The sequence below is a fragment of the Coregonus lavaretus genome, assembly GCF_964263955.1.
Source record: "Coregonus lavaretus genome assembly, chromosome: 3".
In the NCBI taxonomy this organism is placed as follows: Eukaryota; Metazoa; Chordata; class Actinopteri; order Salmoniformes; family Salmonidae; genus Coregonus; species Coregonus lavaretus.
The window spans coordinates 12,923,900-12,942,036 of NC_139990.1; the positions used below are offsets into that span (position 1 = coordinate 12,923,900).

At 43.4% G+C, this 18,137-nt stretch overlaps 2 protein-coding genes across 8 annotated transcripts; one reads left to right on the plus strand and one right to left on the minus strand.

Annotated features, from left to right (window-relative positions):
* Nucleotides 1-1,100: 1,100 nt before the first annotated feature.
* mrps18b (mitochondrial ribosomal protein S18B) lies at nt 1,101-4,521 on the minus strand. The gene is made up of 7 exons (XM_084158254.1): nt 4,362-4,521; nt 3,842-4,004; nt 3,517-3,614; nt 3,230-3,298; nt 3,024-3,090; nt 2,665-2,724; nt 1,101-2,513 (listed from the first exon to the last, which is right to left on the minus strand). The coding sequence occupies exons 1-7, from the start codon at nt 4,440-4,442 to the stop codon at nt 2,317-2,319; spliced, it is 735 nt and encodes a 244-aa protein (XP_084014380.1). The 5' UTR covers nt 4,443-4,521; the 3' UTR covers nt 1,101-2,316.
* Nucleotides 4,522-4,996: 475 nt separating this feature from the next.
* LOC311124020 (serine/threonine-protein phosphatase 1 regulatory subunit 10-like) lies at nt 4,997-17,975 on the plus strand. 7 transcript variants are annotated; one of them, XM_084158247.1, is made up of 17 exons: nt 4,997-5,016; nt 5,189-5,486; nt 9,648-9,761; nt 9,956-10,042; nt 10,278-10,465; nt 10,702-10,785; nt 11,089-11,229; nt 11,495-11,603; nt 11,922-12,046; nt 12,588-12,709; nt 12,829-13,168; nt 13,527-13,773; nt 13,931-14,006; nt 14,260-14,505; nt 14,728-14,851; nt 14,999-15,388; nt 15,627-17,975. In XM_084158247.1, the coding sequence occupies exons 3-17, from the start codon at nt 9,655-9,657 to the stop codon at nt 15,788-15,790; spliced, it is 2,550 nt and encodes an 849-aa protein (XP_084014373.1). In that variant the 5' UTR covers nt 4,997-5,016; nt 5,189-5,486; nt 9,648-9,654; the 3' UTR covers nt 15,791-17,975. The 7 variants fall into 7 exon arrangements, with proteins under 7 accessions (XP_084014373.1, XP_084014374.1, XP_084014375.1 ...); XM_084158248.1 differs by lacking the exon at nt 4,997-5,016 and adding an exon at nt 7,094-7,164 and having other exon boundaries at nt 5,403-5,486; XM_084158249.1 differs by lacking the exons at nt 4,997-5,016; nt 5,189-5,486 and adding an exon at nt 7,078-7,164.
* The last annotated feature ends 162 nt before the right edge of the window (nt 17,976-18,137 follow it).

Consider the following 18,137-nt stretch of genomic DNA (forward strand, 5'->3'; position numbering starts at 1 on the left):
ATTGTAGAATAATAGTGAAGACATCAAAACTATGAAATAACACATTACATTTACATTTTACATTTGAGTCATTTAGCAGACGCCCTTATCCAGAGCGACTTACAGTTAGTGAATACTTTTATTTTTATACTGGCCCCCCGTGGGAATCGAACCCACAACCCTGGCGTTGCAAACGCCATGCTCTATCAACTGAGCTACATCCCTGCCGGCCATTCCCTCCCCTACCCTGGACGACGCTGGGCCAATTGTGCGCCGCCCATGAGTCTCCCGGTCGCGGCCGGCTGCGACAGAGCCTGGATTCGAACCAGGATCTCTAGTGGCACAGTTAGCACTGCGAAGCAGTGCCTTAGACCACTGCGCCACTCAGGAGACACATGGAATTATGTAGTAACCAAAAAAGTATTAAACAAATCAGAATATATTTATATTTGAGATTCTTCAAATAGCCACCCTTTGCACACTCTTGGCATTTTCTCAACCAGCTTCACCTGGAATGCTTTTCCAACAGTCTTGAAGGAGTTCCCACATATGCTGAGCACTTGTTGGCTGCTTTTCCTTCACTCTGCGGTCCGACTCATCCCAAACCATCTCAATTGGGTTGAGGTCGGGGGATTGTGGAGGCCAGGTCATCTGATGCAGCACTCCATCACTCTCCTTCTTGGTAAAATAGCCCTTACACAGCCTGGGGGTGTGTTGGGTCATTGTCCTGTTGAAAAACAAATGATAGTCCCACTAAGCCCAAACCAGATTGGATGGCGTATCGCTGCAGAATGTTGTGGTAGCCATGCTGGTTAAGTGTGCCTTGAATTCTAAATAAATCAGTGTCACCAGCAAAGCACCATAACACCACCACCTCCATGCTTTACGGTGGGAAATACACAGACGTTGATCATCCGTTCACCCACACCGCGTCTCACAAAGACACAGCGGTTGGAACCAAAAATCTCCAATTTGGACTCCAGACCAAAGGACACATTTCCACCAGTCTTTTATTTTTTTTTACATTTTAGTCATTTAGCAGACGCTCTTATCCAGAGCAACTTACAATTAGTGGATGCATACATGTATGTATATATATATATATATTTTTTTTTTTTTTTCATACTGGCCCCCCATGGGAAACGAACCCACATCCCTGCCGGCCAAACCCAATTTTTTTATTTGCTTGTGTTTCTTGGCCCAAGCAAGTCTCTTCTTATTGGTGTCCTTCAGTAGTGGTTTCTTTGCAGCAATTTGGCCATGAAGGCCTGATTCACAGTCTCCTCTGAACAGTTGATATTGAGATGTGTCTGTTACTTGAACTCTGTGAAGCATTTATTTGGGCTGCAATTTCTGAGGCTGGTAACTCTAATAAACTTATCCTCTGCAGCAGAGGTAACTCTGGGTCTTCCATTCCTGTGGCGGTCCTCATGACAGCCAGTTCATCATAGCGCTTGATTGTTTTTTTGCGACTGCACTTTAAAGAAACTTTCAAAGTTCTTGACATTTTCCGGATTGACTGACCTTCATGCCTTAAAGTAATGATGGACTGTTGTTTCTCTTTGCTTATTTGAGCTGTTCTTGCCATAATATGGACTTGGCTATCTTCTGTATACCCCCCCCAACTTGTCACAACACAACTGATTGGCTCAAACGCATTGAGAAGGAAAGAAATTCCCCAAATTAACTTTTAAGAAGGCACACCTGTTAATTGAAATGCATTCCAGGTGACTACCTCATGAAGCTGGTTGAGAGAATGCCAAGCGTGTGCAAAGCTGTCAAAGGCAAAGGGTGGCTATTTGAAGAATCTCAAATATAAAATATATTTTGATTTGTTTAACACTTTTTTGGTTACTACATGATTCCATATGTGTTATTTCATAGTTGATGTCTTCACTATTATTCTACAATGTAAAAAATAGTAAAAAATAAAGAAAAACCCTTGAATGAGTAGGTGTGTCCAAACTTTTGAATGGTACTGTATAACAGATTATTAGACAGATTTCTCATGGATGGTCCATATAGTAGCATGTACTGTACATGAGCTGATATTGTAGCCTGGGAGGAGAAGGGGCTGGAATTAATCTTTGATGTGTTTTAGCAATTGTTTTCGTAAGACAAGAAATATGAAAGGCAATTTAGCTTAAGGTCCAAAAACAAACACTGTCTAACAATCATGCAAAACCAATCAGATTATTTTGACACTAATTTGAGGCGTTATATGAACAAATGTGCTCTACTATGTCCAGAAACACCAAATTAAATCCTCATACTTTCACCATAATTCCTCTGATACACCCTCATCAATTTCAGATAGACCTTGTAGGTCTATCGCATCTATTTCAAATAGGCCTTATAGGTCTTCTTGACTTTAGCCACTTCAGTCTCGTCTGGCTGTATGGTGTGGTACCACCGGTACCAAGGGTCACCAGAGGTCATGGTGGGGGGAGGAGGGGTTGAGCCCACTGCGTCATGGCAGTTGGAGTAGTCCTCTCCTGAGAAGTCCACATGAGGAACCTGGAAGGGTAGCAGCCCTGGAAAGAAAATGGACAATGTACTGTAGAGAACTATATTTTCTGTTTTGGTGGCCTTGTTGAAGCACTGTGCTGGTCACAAAAATGCAATTCTCCATTATTACTGTAGCGCTCTAGCATTCTGCTCCTTAGTCACAGAGGCTGAACTTACCATGGTCTCTTGCAGCGCCAATTGCCTGATTGAGTTGCTTTTGCTGTTTCTGACACACTCCTGGATAAAAATGTAGAAGAACATAATATAAAATGTGGCACTTTGGTTACCTGAAACCTTGCAAAAGGTTTTGGTCTTGGACCAGATGTTAACTTTATGCAGAACTGTTTTAATCACTGAAACACCTATTGGCAGCCTCTCAGTTTCTTGTGTGTCAACTATGTGTTAATTAGTCAATCAAATCAAAGACAACTTATTTCGATGAAACCGGCAAGCATTTAGATAGCACCTGCTGAATTCAGCATGGTTGATTCATTCATAGAATTGTATACATATTAGATAAATTGAATATATCTTACCTGTCCGTGTGGGGTCATACACAATGCCTGTATTTGGACTGATGAACTGTTGCAGTAGCTTCACATTCTGCAGGAAGACAATGGTCCATTGATTTACAAACAACATTTAATAGCCTGTTAAATCAACCGAACAAAACCAATCAAATGTAATTCCATCTAATTTTCCATCTCTCGTGTGTGTGTGTTCCATGAGTGAGAGACCAGACCTGATAGTGGATGATGACGTTGGAGTCTCGACAGATTGGACAGGGGTTCCCACATATCTTGTCTCCTCTCTGATGAAAACAAAACAGAAATAGTGTTGAGGTTGCAGTCACATCTGTTTGTTGGAGAATATAATAATAATATGGCGTTATATAGCCTAATACAGAGCAGACAGCATCATGGTAGACATCCTCTGATCATCTGTGCACTCCCCAAAGCCTAGGCAATAGCTCGGAGAGCTGCCACAAGTCTCGGTCAAGGTTTACAGAACCACCTCTGTTACACCTACAATGCAAGTCTTGCGTGTCTTCTGAGGGGGAATCCCTCCTTTGTGGTTCCTCCTGTAGTCAGACCACACTGGACTGGTTCCATAGAGCTCTATGTACTCTAGAGATAGGAGAGGTAGACGGATACAAAGTCAATGGTCACATATGGCTGCATTAACAGAAATTCATTACACTATTCCTGGACTATTTGAATGGAGATTCTCCATTGAGCATGCTTTTTAGTGCAGGATGCAGAAGTAGACAGTCTGGGTCTGCAGAACCATCCCTTAAAAAAAAAAAAAAAAAGCAGAGTGCGTAGTGTAGATATTCAAGCTCTAATCTCCATACCTTCGCTCTCCAGGTAGTCCCATGGTTTGTCCTTGTAGCGGGCAAGAGCCTCCACTGCCTCAGCGGCATCACTGTGGATCTCAGATGAGGCTGCAGTGCATAGAGAGAGGCTGGACTGCACACCTGGAAACACAGCCTGTGTCCAAAGCCTGACAGGTAACCTCTTTGGAAGATAGAAACAAACACACCCTGTGACTGTCAGTCAAGTCATCATCAAGTATGAAACTTGCAAATCAGTGTACTGTACACAAGACAACGATGCTGATCATTTTGCATAGTCTGGTTCTGTGAAACATATTACTGGGGTTGCATTGGATGATGTACAGTGACTATGCACAGTGCACAAAGTCAGGTATGTTGCTAGCTCTGTAACTTAACTAGCTGGCTAGTGTTTATTAGCCGACGGTAGTTCGGTCACTGTTCATGATCTGACTTTATCTGTGTAACGTATTTGTAGGTGTACAGCAGATGTCCTAGCTTTTGCTTATCTGACGCACTATATAAAATAATTGTGAAATACCTTATTCTGCCGAATATTCTGTAAAAGCAAAGGGCTCACACGGCATAAAATCCTTCCAATGCCTGGTATGGATGCTGCCATTTTGCCTTTCACAACTGAGGGTTGAAAGGTTACAGGTGAAAGGGGGAGTAGTACATTATTTATTTGTGTGCATGGCCAAAGAAACTCATTTTGGACTTCAAGGAAATTATTTTATGAATTTTACTTCATTATTAATTTCGTCATTTTAAATTAAAGGGAAATGTTTTGAAAGTGTCCGCGGGTGTGGCAGGCTGCATGCTCGAGTGCGTCGCAGCCATTTTGTAAAAAATATTACAATCGAATTTATACCGAAATGTGATATTATAACTCAGTACAAGCGCTATATTTTGTGAGTTAACACTGACAGTGATTCAAATATGTTTAGATAAGCAACAATAGACTTGGGATGTGAAATAAATTCACAAGAGAATGTACAAAACGTGTGCAACGCCATCTTTCTGTCCTTGATGAACAATGAAGGTCGTTCTACAATAGCGCGTGACCAAAAACTCCATTTTGTTACCATGAAAACCCCAGAATGCGCATGCTCGAACACGCTAATGACGTCAAAAACGTCACAGGGTATAAAAACCAAGTCCCTCCCCTTCTAGTTCATTCCTGGATTTGTTCTGAGGTGAGTAACGTCAAAAGAAATGGTACTATTTTGAACAAAAACAACTGCGCAATTATTCATTGACTATAATCCATCATAAGAAACCTCTTCCAAGATTCAGGTTTGTATGAACACAAAGAAAATAAGTGAATGTATCTTAAATGTGTTTTTCGTTTTGTGTGCTCTTTTTCAGGTCTTTTGTCTCTGAAGAGTGACCGTCGAGGACTTTGAACATCCTAATTCAAAAATCTATTTTTTTTTCTTCAAGTAATGGACATTTGATTACTATTTTTGCCTCCAGTTTGTTCCAGAAGGAAAAGCTAGCTTTTAGCTGCCACAACCCCGCCCATAAAACCAGTTTTTCCAGCCATAAGATTGTTAACGTTATAAAACATGACGGTTAACGATATAAAACTGATGTAACAAGAGATCTGTTGCTGTAAAGCACAATATAATATAGTTACCCGAGACGCTGAGGAGAGGTATTTATAGTAAGTGTTGATTTTCAAACCAATCTGAACCTAACGTTAAATTCATTAAATTAGAAATTGTTTAGTCGTAGCTAGATTTAGCCTAGGTCTGCTAGCTGGTCTACGTACGGGGCTAACTAGTTCTTTGCAGCGAAAGCTAACGCGTTAGTTTATGAGCTCACACAGGAAAGTCTGCGGAGTGGAAACGCTCCGTTTCTTTGTGTGTGAGACGGATCAAAGTAAACTATATAACAAATGTTTAAGCTAATCATAAGCAATCTATTCATAAAGATTGCCGTAGGTTTAGGTAGGAAATATTTTTACCTATGAATCTGGAATTTTTTATGTTTAAAAAAAATATGCTGTATTGATAGGGGAGAGATCCTTGGAATTTACACCTACCGCAATCTATACATAAAGATTGCTTAGATTGAGGATTACGGACTACACTGGAAAAATGGGTTATTTGTGGTAGTTGTTTGCTACGCATGACATTGTATCGTCGATATCATTAGAGCAGGAAATACATTTCCCCAGGTGTCCGATATTTATACGGCAATCTGAGGATAAAGATTGCAGGATGGAAATGTTAATTCGAAATATTGTACAAGGCAGACCGGTTTCGTTGGAATTACATCAAAATGGCGGGCTCGTTGTCGTTTTGTCCTTTCAGAACACTCGAGGCAATAATGGCTATAATGTTTTTCTGGAGCGACAGTCAGTAGTTGAGTTCCCTGAATAACGGAACGAGTTTCTTCTTGATGTGTCGGTATCGCATTTGTAGCGGTTGTACTTCGCTACCTTCCGTTGTTTTTTGTAACTAGTAAATGATCCTCCGGCGGTGCTAATGTGTTAGTAGGCTAGCTGTGTTGTGGCGGATGTAGCTGGCATACATTGTTCTTTATGTTCTCGAGGCTGTGGCAGCCACGAAGCAGTTAACAAAAGAGGGCAGGGCCTAGATGAATTTTCGGTGGATCACGGGTTAGTCTCCCCCTCCGTCCTAAACCCCCCCCCCCCCCAGCCAGAACTAGAGTCATTGAACAGGATCGTTATTCTAGGGTAGGGCGTGCAATGCAATGCCCGATGCGGAGTTTGTCTTAAAGGGCTGCCGACTGCGTGATATTCGATTATATAACTACCATCGTCTGAATGAAAGGCATATACAGATTAATTTCATTATCTACAGTCTGTTCTTTCCCAATGTATTTTCTATTTATGACGGTAGTAATTTATTTTAGGAAGATCTGATTAGTGTAGGATAACAAAGGCTGAGTAGATGTATGTAATTAACCCCATAGGACAAAATTATTTATTTTATTTAGTAATGATTGTCAACCAGGGATAAGGCCATTTATTATGTAAACAAAAAATCACTTGGTATAGGCAGGGCTTTGAGCTATTGTAACAGAAGGATTTGTTACATTCTAGCTAAACGATAACGGGTGTTACTCTTCAACTGCATTGCCATATATTTGAGTAAATACACCAAAGCCATTTTATGTGTGTATGAACATTAATTTACTTGACATCTATTCCCCCATTGAGTTGTTCTTTACTAAGCTCATGTCTTACCAATAACTTATTTCGATTGACTTTGTGTGCATGTGTAACAGTTGTGACATTTTCAGGAGTTGTGTGTTATGTCCCGTGTTGTGGAGTTCTGAGACTATATAAAACTTCTACTACAACAGTTAAACGGGTAAGACAACTGATTTCCTCACATGACATTTCAAAATGAAATACTTGGATATTATCCATGTAATACTTGGATACAGTAATTCAAAGTATATGATAATGAACATAGTCAAACCACATTATAATGAGCTTTAAAATATTAACATGATAAGCATTCAGTTATGCATTGAACAATGAGGGGGAAAAGCATGCTGATGGCCTAAGTCCCGCCCCTACTGTACGTGTTATTATGATTTACATATAGATTGATAGTTTGAGCAAGGCTAAGCAAAAAATCAAATCATATTTTACAGCAATGGTTTGATATCTTAGTGGAGCTTATATTGCGTTTTATACGTAGATCCATCCCTAGTCACTGGATCCTCAACTGAGGTCGGTCTAGTGTTCCCTTTATATGGCACAGTAATGATGTGGGTAGCACAGGTTAACTTGTTATTTTAACCACCCACTTGTACTTGAGCCAATCTTCTGCTCAGCTTAAGTATACATTTGAAATATGTTAATAGCCAACTTAAAAATGACTTTAGTTTAGTGAATTTATGACTGATTTTGAGATGTGTGAATTTCTTTTGACCACATTAGTATAGACATGTAGTGTGTGTGTGGGGGGGGGGGGGGGGGGGGGCATTGAAGCAAGTGGTAGTCATTGATAACGCTTCAGATGAAATATTCCCTTTATTCTAATGTTAATCATAGGCAATTAACACACTGCTTCCACACTAGTCCTATGAACTTTTAAGGGATGCATGTGTGAGATCAATCACTTATAAAACCAATACAAATAACTTTAATATTACTTTAAAATAATTATTTATACTTACAAAAACAAAACAATTGTTAAATATTTTCCTTTAGATAACTGAAATTAATAGTACTATGTATTTGTCATAGAATAGGCTTTTTCTGTGCTCTGTTCAACCACCTGTACTCCTTGGGTTCCTGTGCCACCTGAGACTACTGGTAATATGACTGCACCCTTCTCTGTCAGTGAAGGAGCTGGTCAGTCATTCCAACCTCCAGTTTAGTGCACTGCAAGCCTGAAACTGAATACCGGTAGGCTTTCAGTTTGAGGGCCTTTTCTGTGTGTGTGTGCCTCAGTGTTTAGCTACCAGTATGTGTGTTATTAGTAGAGGGGGAAGCTACCCAAAGTATTTTTCACCCACACTCAACAAACACGTAGGCTGTAACATCCTCTTCCGTTACCAGGACAGCATCAGTAAAGTATCCAAGTTTCCACAGCTCTCATCGCCTTTGACATTTCTATAAAAACATTTCTAGAAAAGAAAGTAGGGAATTCAATAGGTTCCTCAATGGGATTATGTTTCTGAGAATAGAACAGTACAAGTGTGTTTTTTACAAGGCTGCTGCTCATCCCAACAACTAACTTCCCCTCCACTGTAGTTTGTAGGCCTACTGGTTGTTTTGCTCATATCCAAGCCTAATCATCTGTTTTTATTTGCACTTACCATGAACCTGTTTAGGTTGTACATATTATTAAGGCAATCGTGAATGGAAGGTTTTGTTGAAACTTGTTTGTAATGTTTTAACTTTCTGTTGAATAAAGCAGTTACTTGAATGTATTGCTGACCCTTGGGGGAAGTCCACATGAACCTATTCTAAACTACAGCCCAACCTGTCATTTTCTAATATAATGTGTTGTTGAACTGACTCCTTGCATATTTCCTCCCTTTCTCTCTCTCATAGTGTTCTATTGAATTACTGACACAGAAAATGAACTAGCAGCATGACCTATAAGCAATATTTTTATTAGGCTGTACCCAGCTGTCTTAGAGGAAGCCTTAAAGCAGCTACAGAGAGAACAGAAACCGTAGGCTCCATCTGTCCTCCCTTCTTCTCCCTCCACTATGAGGATAATCCACAGAACTGACAGATCCAGCCCTCAGAGAAATGGAAATGCAAATACTTGAAGAATGAGGCAATACATCAGTCAGTGAGTCATGGTGTTCACTGCAGTATGGAATTTGGAATGCGAAAGCAGTACTGAAGCTAAACAGTAGATTTGGAGGGGGTTAGCTGGGAATGTCACTGCCCCCCTTTACTTGTTTTGACAGATTTCAGTGTGACTGAAGATCTATCAATGTGGGTGATTTGACGTAGGCCCCTGGGCCATTGCGGTGTTGCTCTAGGCTTTGTGGATAGCAGGAAACGGTGCAAACTGCAGTTTGTTTTCAGTCGTGGTCGGTCGTGTGGTAGAGAGGAGTTCGGAAAGGTCTTATGGTTTAGTACCTGTGTTGAATTGTCTGTAAAGCCATTGCTTTGTGCAGGATCTAGAGAAGAACAGATGGTGTCTGTTCCAAGGATCTCTCCCAAAACAAAGTGTAATCTGACATGCCTTGAAGAACCATGCAGTGCAAACATCACTTTCGCTGCATATTAAAAGCGATAATAACAGTGACTGTTTAGTAGGCACCAGAGTTCTAAGGCGATATCCTGTATGTTAAGTGTGTATGTCTCTTCCTCTCTCAGAGCGGAGATGGCGGTGGGCCCGGTGGACCCCAGAGAGGTCCTGAAGGGAGTAGAGAACCTGCTAGGGAAAGATGGAGAGCTCCGCAGCCTGGAGGGAGTCACCAAAGTCTTCAGGTAATTAACACACTGCCATTAAAAAAAAAATGTATGGCGTGCTTTTGGCCTTATTTTGTTTTTACTGTTTACTGTGTTTTTCATAATTATTTTAACATTATTTTGAGTTGTCTGTGTAGAATGTAATGGTAGCATAGTAAATCTCCTGTCTTTTGTTCTGATTGTCAGCTTCCTTCTTGGTCTTTTCTCCACAGTCTCATGAAGGCCTCTCACAAGATGGTGAGCAGGTGTATGTACCTGAATATCCTACTGCAGACCAAGTCCCACGACATTCTCAACCGGTAAGATCTACTCCCATCTTTTGTTCTTCATTGATCAACCTTATTGGCTTATGGTCTGGCTGGCTTGTTTAGTAACTTCACTATGGAGTTTTCTCTGCCACTGTGCTGCTTCTTGTTCTTTGGTGGGTTGTGGGTCTAGGCCAGGTTACTGTAAAGCACTTTGTGACAAACACGTTGTAAAAATTGGCAATTGAAGTGGAATTTGATTGATTGACTGTCTCTTCTCTTCGTCCAGGTTTATCCGAGTGGGAGGATACAAGCTGCTGAACACGTGGCTGACCTACTCCAGGACCAGCACCAACACCCCCCTGTTACAGCTCATCCTGCTGACGCTGCAGAAACTGCCCCTCACTGTAGACCACCTGAAACAGAACAACACTGCCAAGCTGGTCAAGCAGCTCAGCAAGACTGGAGAGACTGAGGGTATGTTTTTATACAACTTTCTTTTCCCTGGTGGTTCCACCCTCTCTAATACACTGAGCTGACTAATAGACCTCTGTGGAAAAATTAGTTAGCATTTTATTTGTATCTCACTTCCTCACAAACCCAAAGCCAAGACAATAGAGTTCCATAGTGGTGGTATCTGTGCAGTAGATGTCAATTGTTGAATGATAGTGATGATGTTGATGTGTAACTAATGGTGTGTCTCTCCCTCTCAGAGCTTAGGAAGCTGGCCGCTGGGCTGGTGGATGGCTGGATGGCTACCATCCGCTCCCAGAGTGTCTCTGCCACCTCTCCTGCAGGTAACTGTTCCTCTCCTCCTTCCCTTTCCTTCATGCTCTCCATTGTTCCTTCTTTTCCCCTCTCTTTCTCTCACATTCACTTTCAACCTCGGACCCTAGTCCTGTGTGTCTCAGTTGGTAGAGCATGGAGCTTGCAATGCCAAGATTGTGTGTTCGACTCCTTCGGAGGACCAGTATGAAAATGTATGCACTCACTACTGTAAGTCATTCTGGATAAGAGCATCTGCTAAATGACTAAAATGTCCTCTTCACAATAATCTCTTTATGTTTACATAACGCCCCGTCACTCTCTTTTTCTCTCAGATAAGAAGCGGAAGAAGGAGGAGGGGAAAGTGACAGTCCGAGAAGTGAAGGCAGCTGATGTAGGGAAGGCAGCAGAGGAGGAGAAGAAGCGGGAGAAGCCCAAAGCTCACGCTCCCAGCCATGCTAAGATCCGCTCCATAGGTACACTACGCTTCCCTTCACCGCCATCTTGTCAAACTACACTCACACTCTGTCCTCACAGTTTATCACACAAAAGTTTAATTTACAAAATATGATTTTGTGTATAAGGTTATTGTCCTTCAGTAGAAGACAGGCCACAGTAATATGCAAAAATGAAAAAGTCATTATGTTTCTGGCTGTAGAGATGAATCTCCTGCTGTTGCTAAAGTGCTAGATGTAGTACTATGTAATGACCTGACCCTGTCCTGTGTGTGTTGTCTTCCAGGCCTGGAGATGGATGCTCCCACCCCTGTCCCAGTCAAGAAGCCCCCTGTGGCCCTCCAGCTGGGGGACAAGTACAACATCAAACCAGCCCAAGTCCTCAAGAGACCCAGGTAAACAACACAATAACATCCATGTCCAAATTGTGTATATGTGTCGCCCTCCTACGACTTACCAGGCAATAACAGGATAGACATTGCATAACCACAGAATAACGCCACTGCTCAGTGCTGCCCCATTGGGGGTTAATCTCAAGTACTGACCAAACCTGTCTTTGGCAGATGTATTTGCCATTTGTAATGAATATATTGGAATTATTACTCACTCAACCTCTCATAATAAAAACACGACATTTTCTTATCTCCCTCTACCTGTCTGGGTCCTATGGAGTAAAAACTAACTTGTGTTTCTCTTGTCTTTCTCCTCACCAGTTTTGGTCCTCTGGACGCTCCCCCTGTGGAGAAGAAGTACAAACCCCTCAACACCACTCCTAACCAGACCAAGGAGATCAAGGTGAAGATCATCCCAGCACAACGTAAGTCCTCAACAGAAACAAGTATGTACCCATCTTTTTGACCCATTCACTGCATGTAGTAGATTAGATCTAAACCCTCAACAAGTAGATTAGACTACATCTAACCCCTCAAAAAGGAGTAGATATCAGGGTTGAGGTTAATTCCTCTTCACTTCAGGAGTTAAGTGAAATTCCCATTCCAAATGTCCTCAGTACTTCTCTATGAGAAACATTTGGAATTTAAATTTCAGTTTAGTTGCTGAAATGGAAAGGAATTGACCTCCTCAACCCTGGTAGATACCAACACACTGTTGTATATGTTCCCCTACACTATATGTATTGCAACGTTTCTTCTTCAAACTTGAAACATTGCAGTAAACTTCAAGGGAGCATACCCAACCGTTTCAGAGCATAAACAAACATTTCTGTTTCTTTCACATGCCATGTGTTGTTTTGTTCCCTACCCATCAGAAATAGTGTGATGTGCATAGAACACACTTTTAAACCCATCTCCCCCTCAACTACCACAGCATTATGTTGACTGTTAGTGATGTCAATAAGAGACCTTCCTTTCTCTCTGCAGCCCTTGAGGGTACAGGCTTCCTGGATGCCCTAAACTCTGCCCCCGTGCCTGGCATCAAGATTAAGAAGAAGAAAGGGAAGGAAGGTAGAGACCCCAAAGCTGTCTCTCCCACGTCAAACAAGGTAAATGCATGACAGACAGACAACTCCTCGATCTCAACCACCTGAATCTATGGGAAGGCTGTGCAAATGGAATTGAGTATTCACCCATCTCTCTCTCTACCTCCCTCCTCTCCTCTCAGCCGTGTCCGTTCGAGGGTAAAACCCCCTACCTTTCGCCTCAGGGCGGCGCCAAGCCCTCGTCCCCAGAGACCCAGGTGGCCTCCACCACCCCTCCCCACGAGGTCCCAGTAGACCTGGAGCAGCCCGGCACGCCTGTCCCTGCTGACGACCCCGAGGCCATGGACACGGGCAGCGAGAAGCCCAACGCCCTGGCTGAGCCCCGCGGCGACGAGGAGAGTCAGCTGACTAAGAAGGGCAAGAAGAAGAAGAGCGTGCGCTGGGCCGAGGAGGAGCAGCTCAAAGAGTACTTCTACTTCGACCTGGACGAGACCGAGAGAGGTGAGAGAACAAAAACTAACGGTAACTTCATTTTACATTTTTTTGGTCGGTGTTGTGTGTAATTGCACGTCAAACTGTGGTTGTATAGTCAAACTAGGCAGTTTCCAATACAGTAGCTAGCTAACTGTACAATAAAGACATGCTCTACTCTTTACTAAGTTCTGTTAAATGAGTCTTTGGACAGGGATGTGATTTTCCCCTGCTTTTTTGTAATTTATCCTCCAAAATAAAACATTTAAAAATAGACCTATCCCCTAGTCAAAATTCAGCATTTTCTGCCCGTCTATCTTGTCCTGATCACATCTCTGTTGGGTGTCACAGCTAACTCTTCTCATTCTCCACCTCTCCTTCCTGCTCTTCCGTCTATCTCCCTCTCCAGTCAACGTCAACAAGGTCAAAGACTTTGGCGAGGCGGCGAAGCGCGAGATGATGATGGACCGCCACACGTTTGAGATGGCAAGACGCCTGTCCCACGACTCCATGGAGGAGCGGGTCCCCTGGAGCCCCCCGAGGCCCCTGGCCCTCACCGGCCCCCTGGTCAACGCCGGGGCCAACAGCACAGAGAGACTCGCACAGAGGGACCGTGAGACTGGCATCCTGCAGGAGATTTTCCTCACCAAGGAGAGGTACGTATTCACAGAGAGAGAGAGTGTGTGTGTGTGTGTGCGTGAGAGAGAGCAGTATGGTTTAAAATGATATGGATTTCTGTAGCCTAGTGGGTTACCAGGTGCTCAAAGTGCCTCGCATTGTATTGGGGAAACTGACCTCCTGCCTCCTCCTCAGTGTTCCTGACAGCCCCCATGAACCAGAGCCTGAGGCCTACGAACCCATGCCTCCACGCCTCATACCTCTGGACGAGGTGAGATGTACTCTTTTCTGTCAATCACTTTGGTGCAGTTCGAAAGATGTGTTCAACTCCAATGAATGCACAACCAAAGGTTTTGAACATAAAATAAGAAGCATTACAAGTTATTAGTTTTTACTTTTGTTCTAAGAGTTTTGCATCTGAAAAATACGGCAAAGTGATTGAAAAATAACCTATAATACATAACACACCCAATGCTCCAAATATCCTCTATTTGTCCAGTGCACTAACTCCCTCTCCTCTCCAGGACTCAACCATGATGGACGACAGCTACATGGAGCCCATGGACACGTCGTCCCAGCCTGGCTCTAGCGTGGGCCCCGGGGGTGTGGAGGGCTCCAAGCTGCCGCCCGTCCTCGCCAACCTCATGGGCAACCTGGGGGCCAACAACCTGTTGGGCAACCTGGGTAACCTAGGCAACATCGCCCAGGGCACGCCTGGTGCCCCCGCTGCCCCCTCCGTCAATGTACAGGAGCTTCTCACCTCCATCATGGTAAGAGATATAGCTATGAAAACATTTTCAAACATTAACTAATCCTGTTTTTGTAAGATTATGATTGAATGAATTCAAGTATTAATGCGTTGTCTACTGCAACTGTTTTAAAACAGAACTTCTGGAAGCCCTGTAACCAGTGTATCTGTGATGTTTATTTTATTCTGTGTTCATGATTTGGGTTAACTTCTCTTTCTCCCTCCCTCCCTCTCTCTCCTGTAGGGAGCTAGTGGTGGCCAGTCTACTGAGGACCTGATCAAGCAGCCAGACTTCTCTGAAAAGATCAAACAGCTGCTGGGTTCTCTACAGCAGAACCAGGGCCCCCCCACCGGACCCCCACCCGGAGGTACACACACCCCTTCCCCTCTCTCTTCAGTTCTCACACACACTTATTCAAGCCAACAAACCATGTATTCTTTCATTTCCTCCTACTCTTAACTGTATATGACTATGTGTGGTAGAATGATTAACTAAGTATCTCTTTCCTCCACAGTGAGCCAGGGCCTGTTGGGCCACGGTCCAGGCATGAACAACATACCCAACATGAACAACCTCAACATGGGCATGCCCATGAACGGAGTGGGGTACCCTCCTGCAGGCAAGCCCCCGGGCCCCGGAGGCCCCCACTACAACCACCCCCCGCCCCCACACAACCACGGACCCCCCGGCTTCAACGCCAACCCCCGCATGATGGGGCCCCCGCCGACCCAGGGCCACGGAGGAGACAACGGCAACTACTGGGGGGACGACTCGATGAGGGGGGGGCCACACCGGGGCGGAGGGGGCCACTTCCACCGCGGGGGCCGAGGGAGAGGAGGGGAACAGGTGGGCTTTAGAGGGAGAGGACGAGGGGGTCCTAGAGGAGGACACAACAACATGGGAGGTGAGTTGAATTGAAAGGGAATGTCCCTTCTAGTAATTATATTTCTATGTTAGAGACATAGGGCCAGTCTGAAACGACACCCTGTATTGCCCATGGCTGTGCCCCACAGTAGTGCAATAACAATAAAGACTAAGTTGATTTGTGTTTGCCATCTTCTAGCCTTGATGCAGTCAGTACAGAAACGTTGGGTTTGTTGTGTACTAATAACTCTGTTATTTTTCCTCTCTCCTCCTCCCAGACATGTCCAAGAGGCCAGTGTGTCGCCACTTCATGATGAAAGGAAACTGCCGTTACGAGAGCAACTGTGCTTTCTACCACCCCGGCGTCAACGGTCCTCCCCTGCCCCCCAACCACCCCGCCCACAACCAGTACAACGACCACGGACCGCAGCACGGGCACTAGACCACCCAACACACCACGGACACCAAGACGTGACAATATCATGTTATCACCACTAGGTGGCAGACCTCTGAATTCATGAGCTGCTAGTTTGGTTTCACCGCTGGGACAGAGGGGGCAGAGCGACAGATAGCCCACCAGGCTAGAAAGACATGGTGAAAGACAAGCCCAATAGATGGTCAGATGTGAGAGACAGACAAGGCTGTCCTGCTGCCTTAACAATTGCTCTGCTCTGGTCTGGTGATTTCAATGTGATGCTTCTGCGGGTCTGTAAAGAAGCAGTTCCACTACTGTTCTCCTGTGTGACTGGGACTTTGATATGAGGACTCCCCAGTAGCAGAGGAAGATACTGACTGTACAGGGCAGAACCAGACATTTCTCTACTTCTTCCTCTCTCCACACACCAACCTAAGATGTCCGCCAAGAAATTCTCGACTTCCTACAGTCATTTGTTTGCCCTGCTCGCTCAAACTCCCTCGATCAGGGATAGAAGACATTGCTTGTACACAAGGATACACACACACACTCATGCCCTGGCTTTGTAAAGGTACTGCTATAGCTGTGAGATGATCATTAATATGTTTATATAGATGTTTTATTGTGATCATATTTAACACTGTTGCTTCAGGTTGATGATGTACAGTAACCACACACTATGACCACTGTGACTATTATGGTTGCTGTCTGGCACTCTCCCATATAGCCTATCAGCTAGCCCTGTCTTACGCACTTGTCTCCTACATCTTTATCTGATATTTCAATCAGCTCTGAGCTAACAGGTCAGCAATGATCAAGATAGAAAGTCAATAGAAACATCTCCAGGATCTCCCCAGTATTGAGTCAGACTTCTTTAAGCTAAATGATCCTCCCTTTCTTCCATCATTCTGCTCTGTAGTTGTGTAGTGTCATCCCTGCCCTGGGTGTCCCTATTGGACCATGTTCCTCAGACAGACAGGATCTGTAGCCAACCTTCAGCTCCAGAATGAATCTAATCCCCGCCCTCCCTCCTGAATGAATGTTGCACTGTGTTCAACTGTGGTCCCTCAAGTTTTCAAACTGTAGTCAGACGTGGCCAAATGACAATGTTCAGTACACCATTTTAGAACCTATTTACGGCCAAGTGCGATACATGAAAAACATGCCACTTTTTCTACCGTAGGATTTCTACAGAAAACAAGACAATGAATGTGAAGTTGACCAAATAATGAGAATATTGTTTGATATTTGCAAAGTTCCCCATAGGCAAGAGTTATCAGTTAGGAAGCACTTTAAAAAGAAATATGGAGGCCAAATCCAAGTTGTGTTTTCACCAGACAGCCTGACTGACAGGACCTAACTAACGTCTAATGTCCCTCCCTCCCATCACACTGCTTGTGCAATGTTCTACTACTATCTAGCTCTGGCTTTAGAAAGGCCTGCCTCCAACATTTCCCCTCCAGAACAAATGAATGAAACAGTATTGAGAAGAGAACATTTAACAGAACCGCCCCTAGATGAATGGCCTACGCACTGAACAAACGAACGCTGCCTGTAGGCTACGTGTTGTTTTCTACTGGTGGGTATTAGTGGTCAGCCTATCACAGGAGAAGGAACAACAGGGAAAAGTGTTGCTTGATTTGACTGAGCCTTTTTACCATGAAGAGTACATTACAGTGAGTGAGGGTTTTCCTATCTGAAGTTCGGGTCTAATGGAAGCCTCTGTGTGTGATTTATATTTCATCAACTCTATAACATGTACCACCGAGCATATCTTATCTTTCATGTGACAATCATGACGGTCAAATGTCCCCCTGTATGCCCCGTGGCAGAAACACAGTCCCCTTATAAGTTTCTTCACACACACAACTGTATTAGCTTGTATTGGCTTCAGTTGGGTGACGTGTGTTCGGTCAGTGTTAAATGTCCAACGGGGTAAAACTAAGGAATCATTCTCTGGGTCAACTAATTCAAAGTGTTTTCTGTGAAAACAGTGGCCTTCATGTCTCTTGTGGGACTAGAATTATGTCATGTTTTTGGTTGGATTTATTGTGTTTTTATTTTGATACGATACTGAGTTGGATCTCTCCAAAATGAGGTCCATGTTTTTTGGTTAGAAATGTATGTGTCTGTGAATGCATACACGCATTCATTCACATATATACATATTATGAGTATTTTGTACATGTATTAATAAATGTCCTAAAATGAATGTATCTGGGTTGATAAGTGTTATTTTGAGGTGTGAATATGAGATGTCCTCCATTTAACGGTTTTGTTTCAAGTTCTTATCTAACAAGTGTTTCATAATGGAATTCTTATCTCAGTTTCTTTGAAGATGACTGCCATTATTTACATTTTAAAATATTTGGAA

What these genes read in the sequence shown, in the direction of transcription:
- mrps18b (XM_084158254.1), bottom strand. Translation starts at nt 4,442, where the DNA reads ATGGCAGCATCCATACCAGGCATTGGAAGGATTTTATGCCGTGTGAGC. An exon ending in AGACACGCAAGACTTGCATT is followed by an intron (nt 3,299 to 3,516) that starts GTAGGTGTAACA and finishes TGTTTTCATCAG; the next exon opens with AGAGGAGACAAGATATGTGG. An exon ending in ACGTCATCATCCACTATCAG is followed by an intron (nt 3,091 to 3,229) that starts GTCTGGTCTCTC and finishes GTCTTCCTGCAG; the next exon opens with AATGTGAAGCTACTGCAACA.
- LOC311124020 (XM_084158244.1), top strand. Translation starts at nt 9,616, where the DNA reads ATGTTAAGTGTGTATGTCTCTTCCTCTCTCAGAGCGGAGATGGCGGTG. An exon ending in TCCCACGACATTCTCAACCG is followed by an intron (nt 10,043 to 10,277) that starts GTAAGATCTACT and finishes CTCTTCGTCCAG; the next exon opens with GTTTATCCGAGTGGGAGGAT. An exon ending in TGAGAGAACAAAAACTAACG is followed by an intron (nt 13,169 to 13,526) that starts GTAACTTCATTT and finishes CTCCCTCTCCAG; the next exon opens with TCAACGTCAACAAGGTCAAA.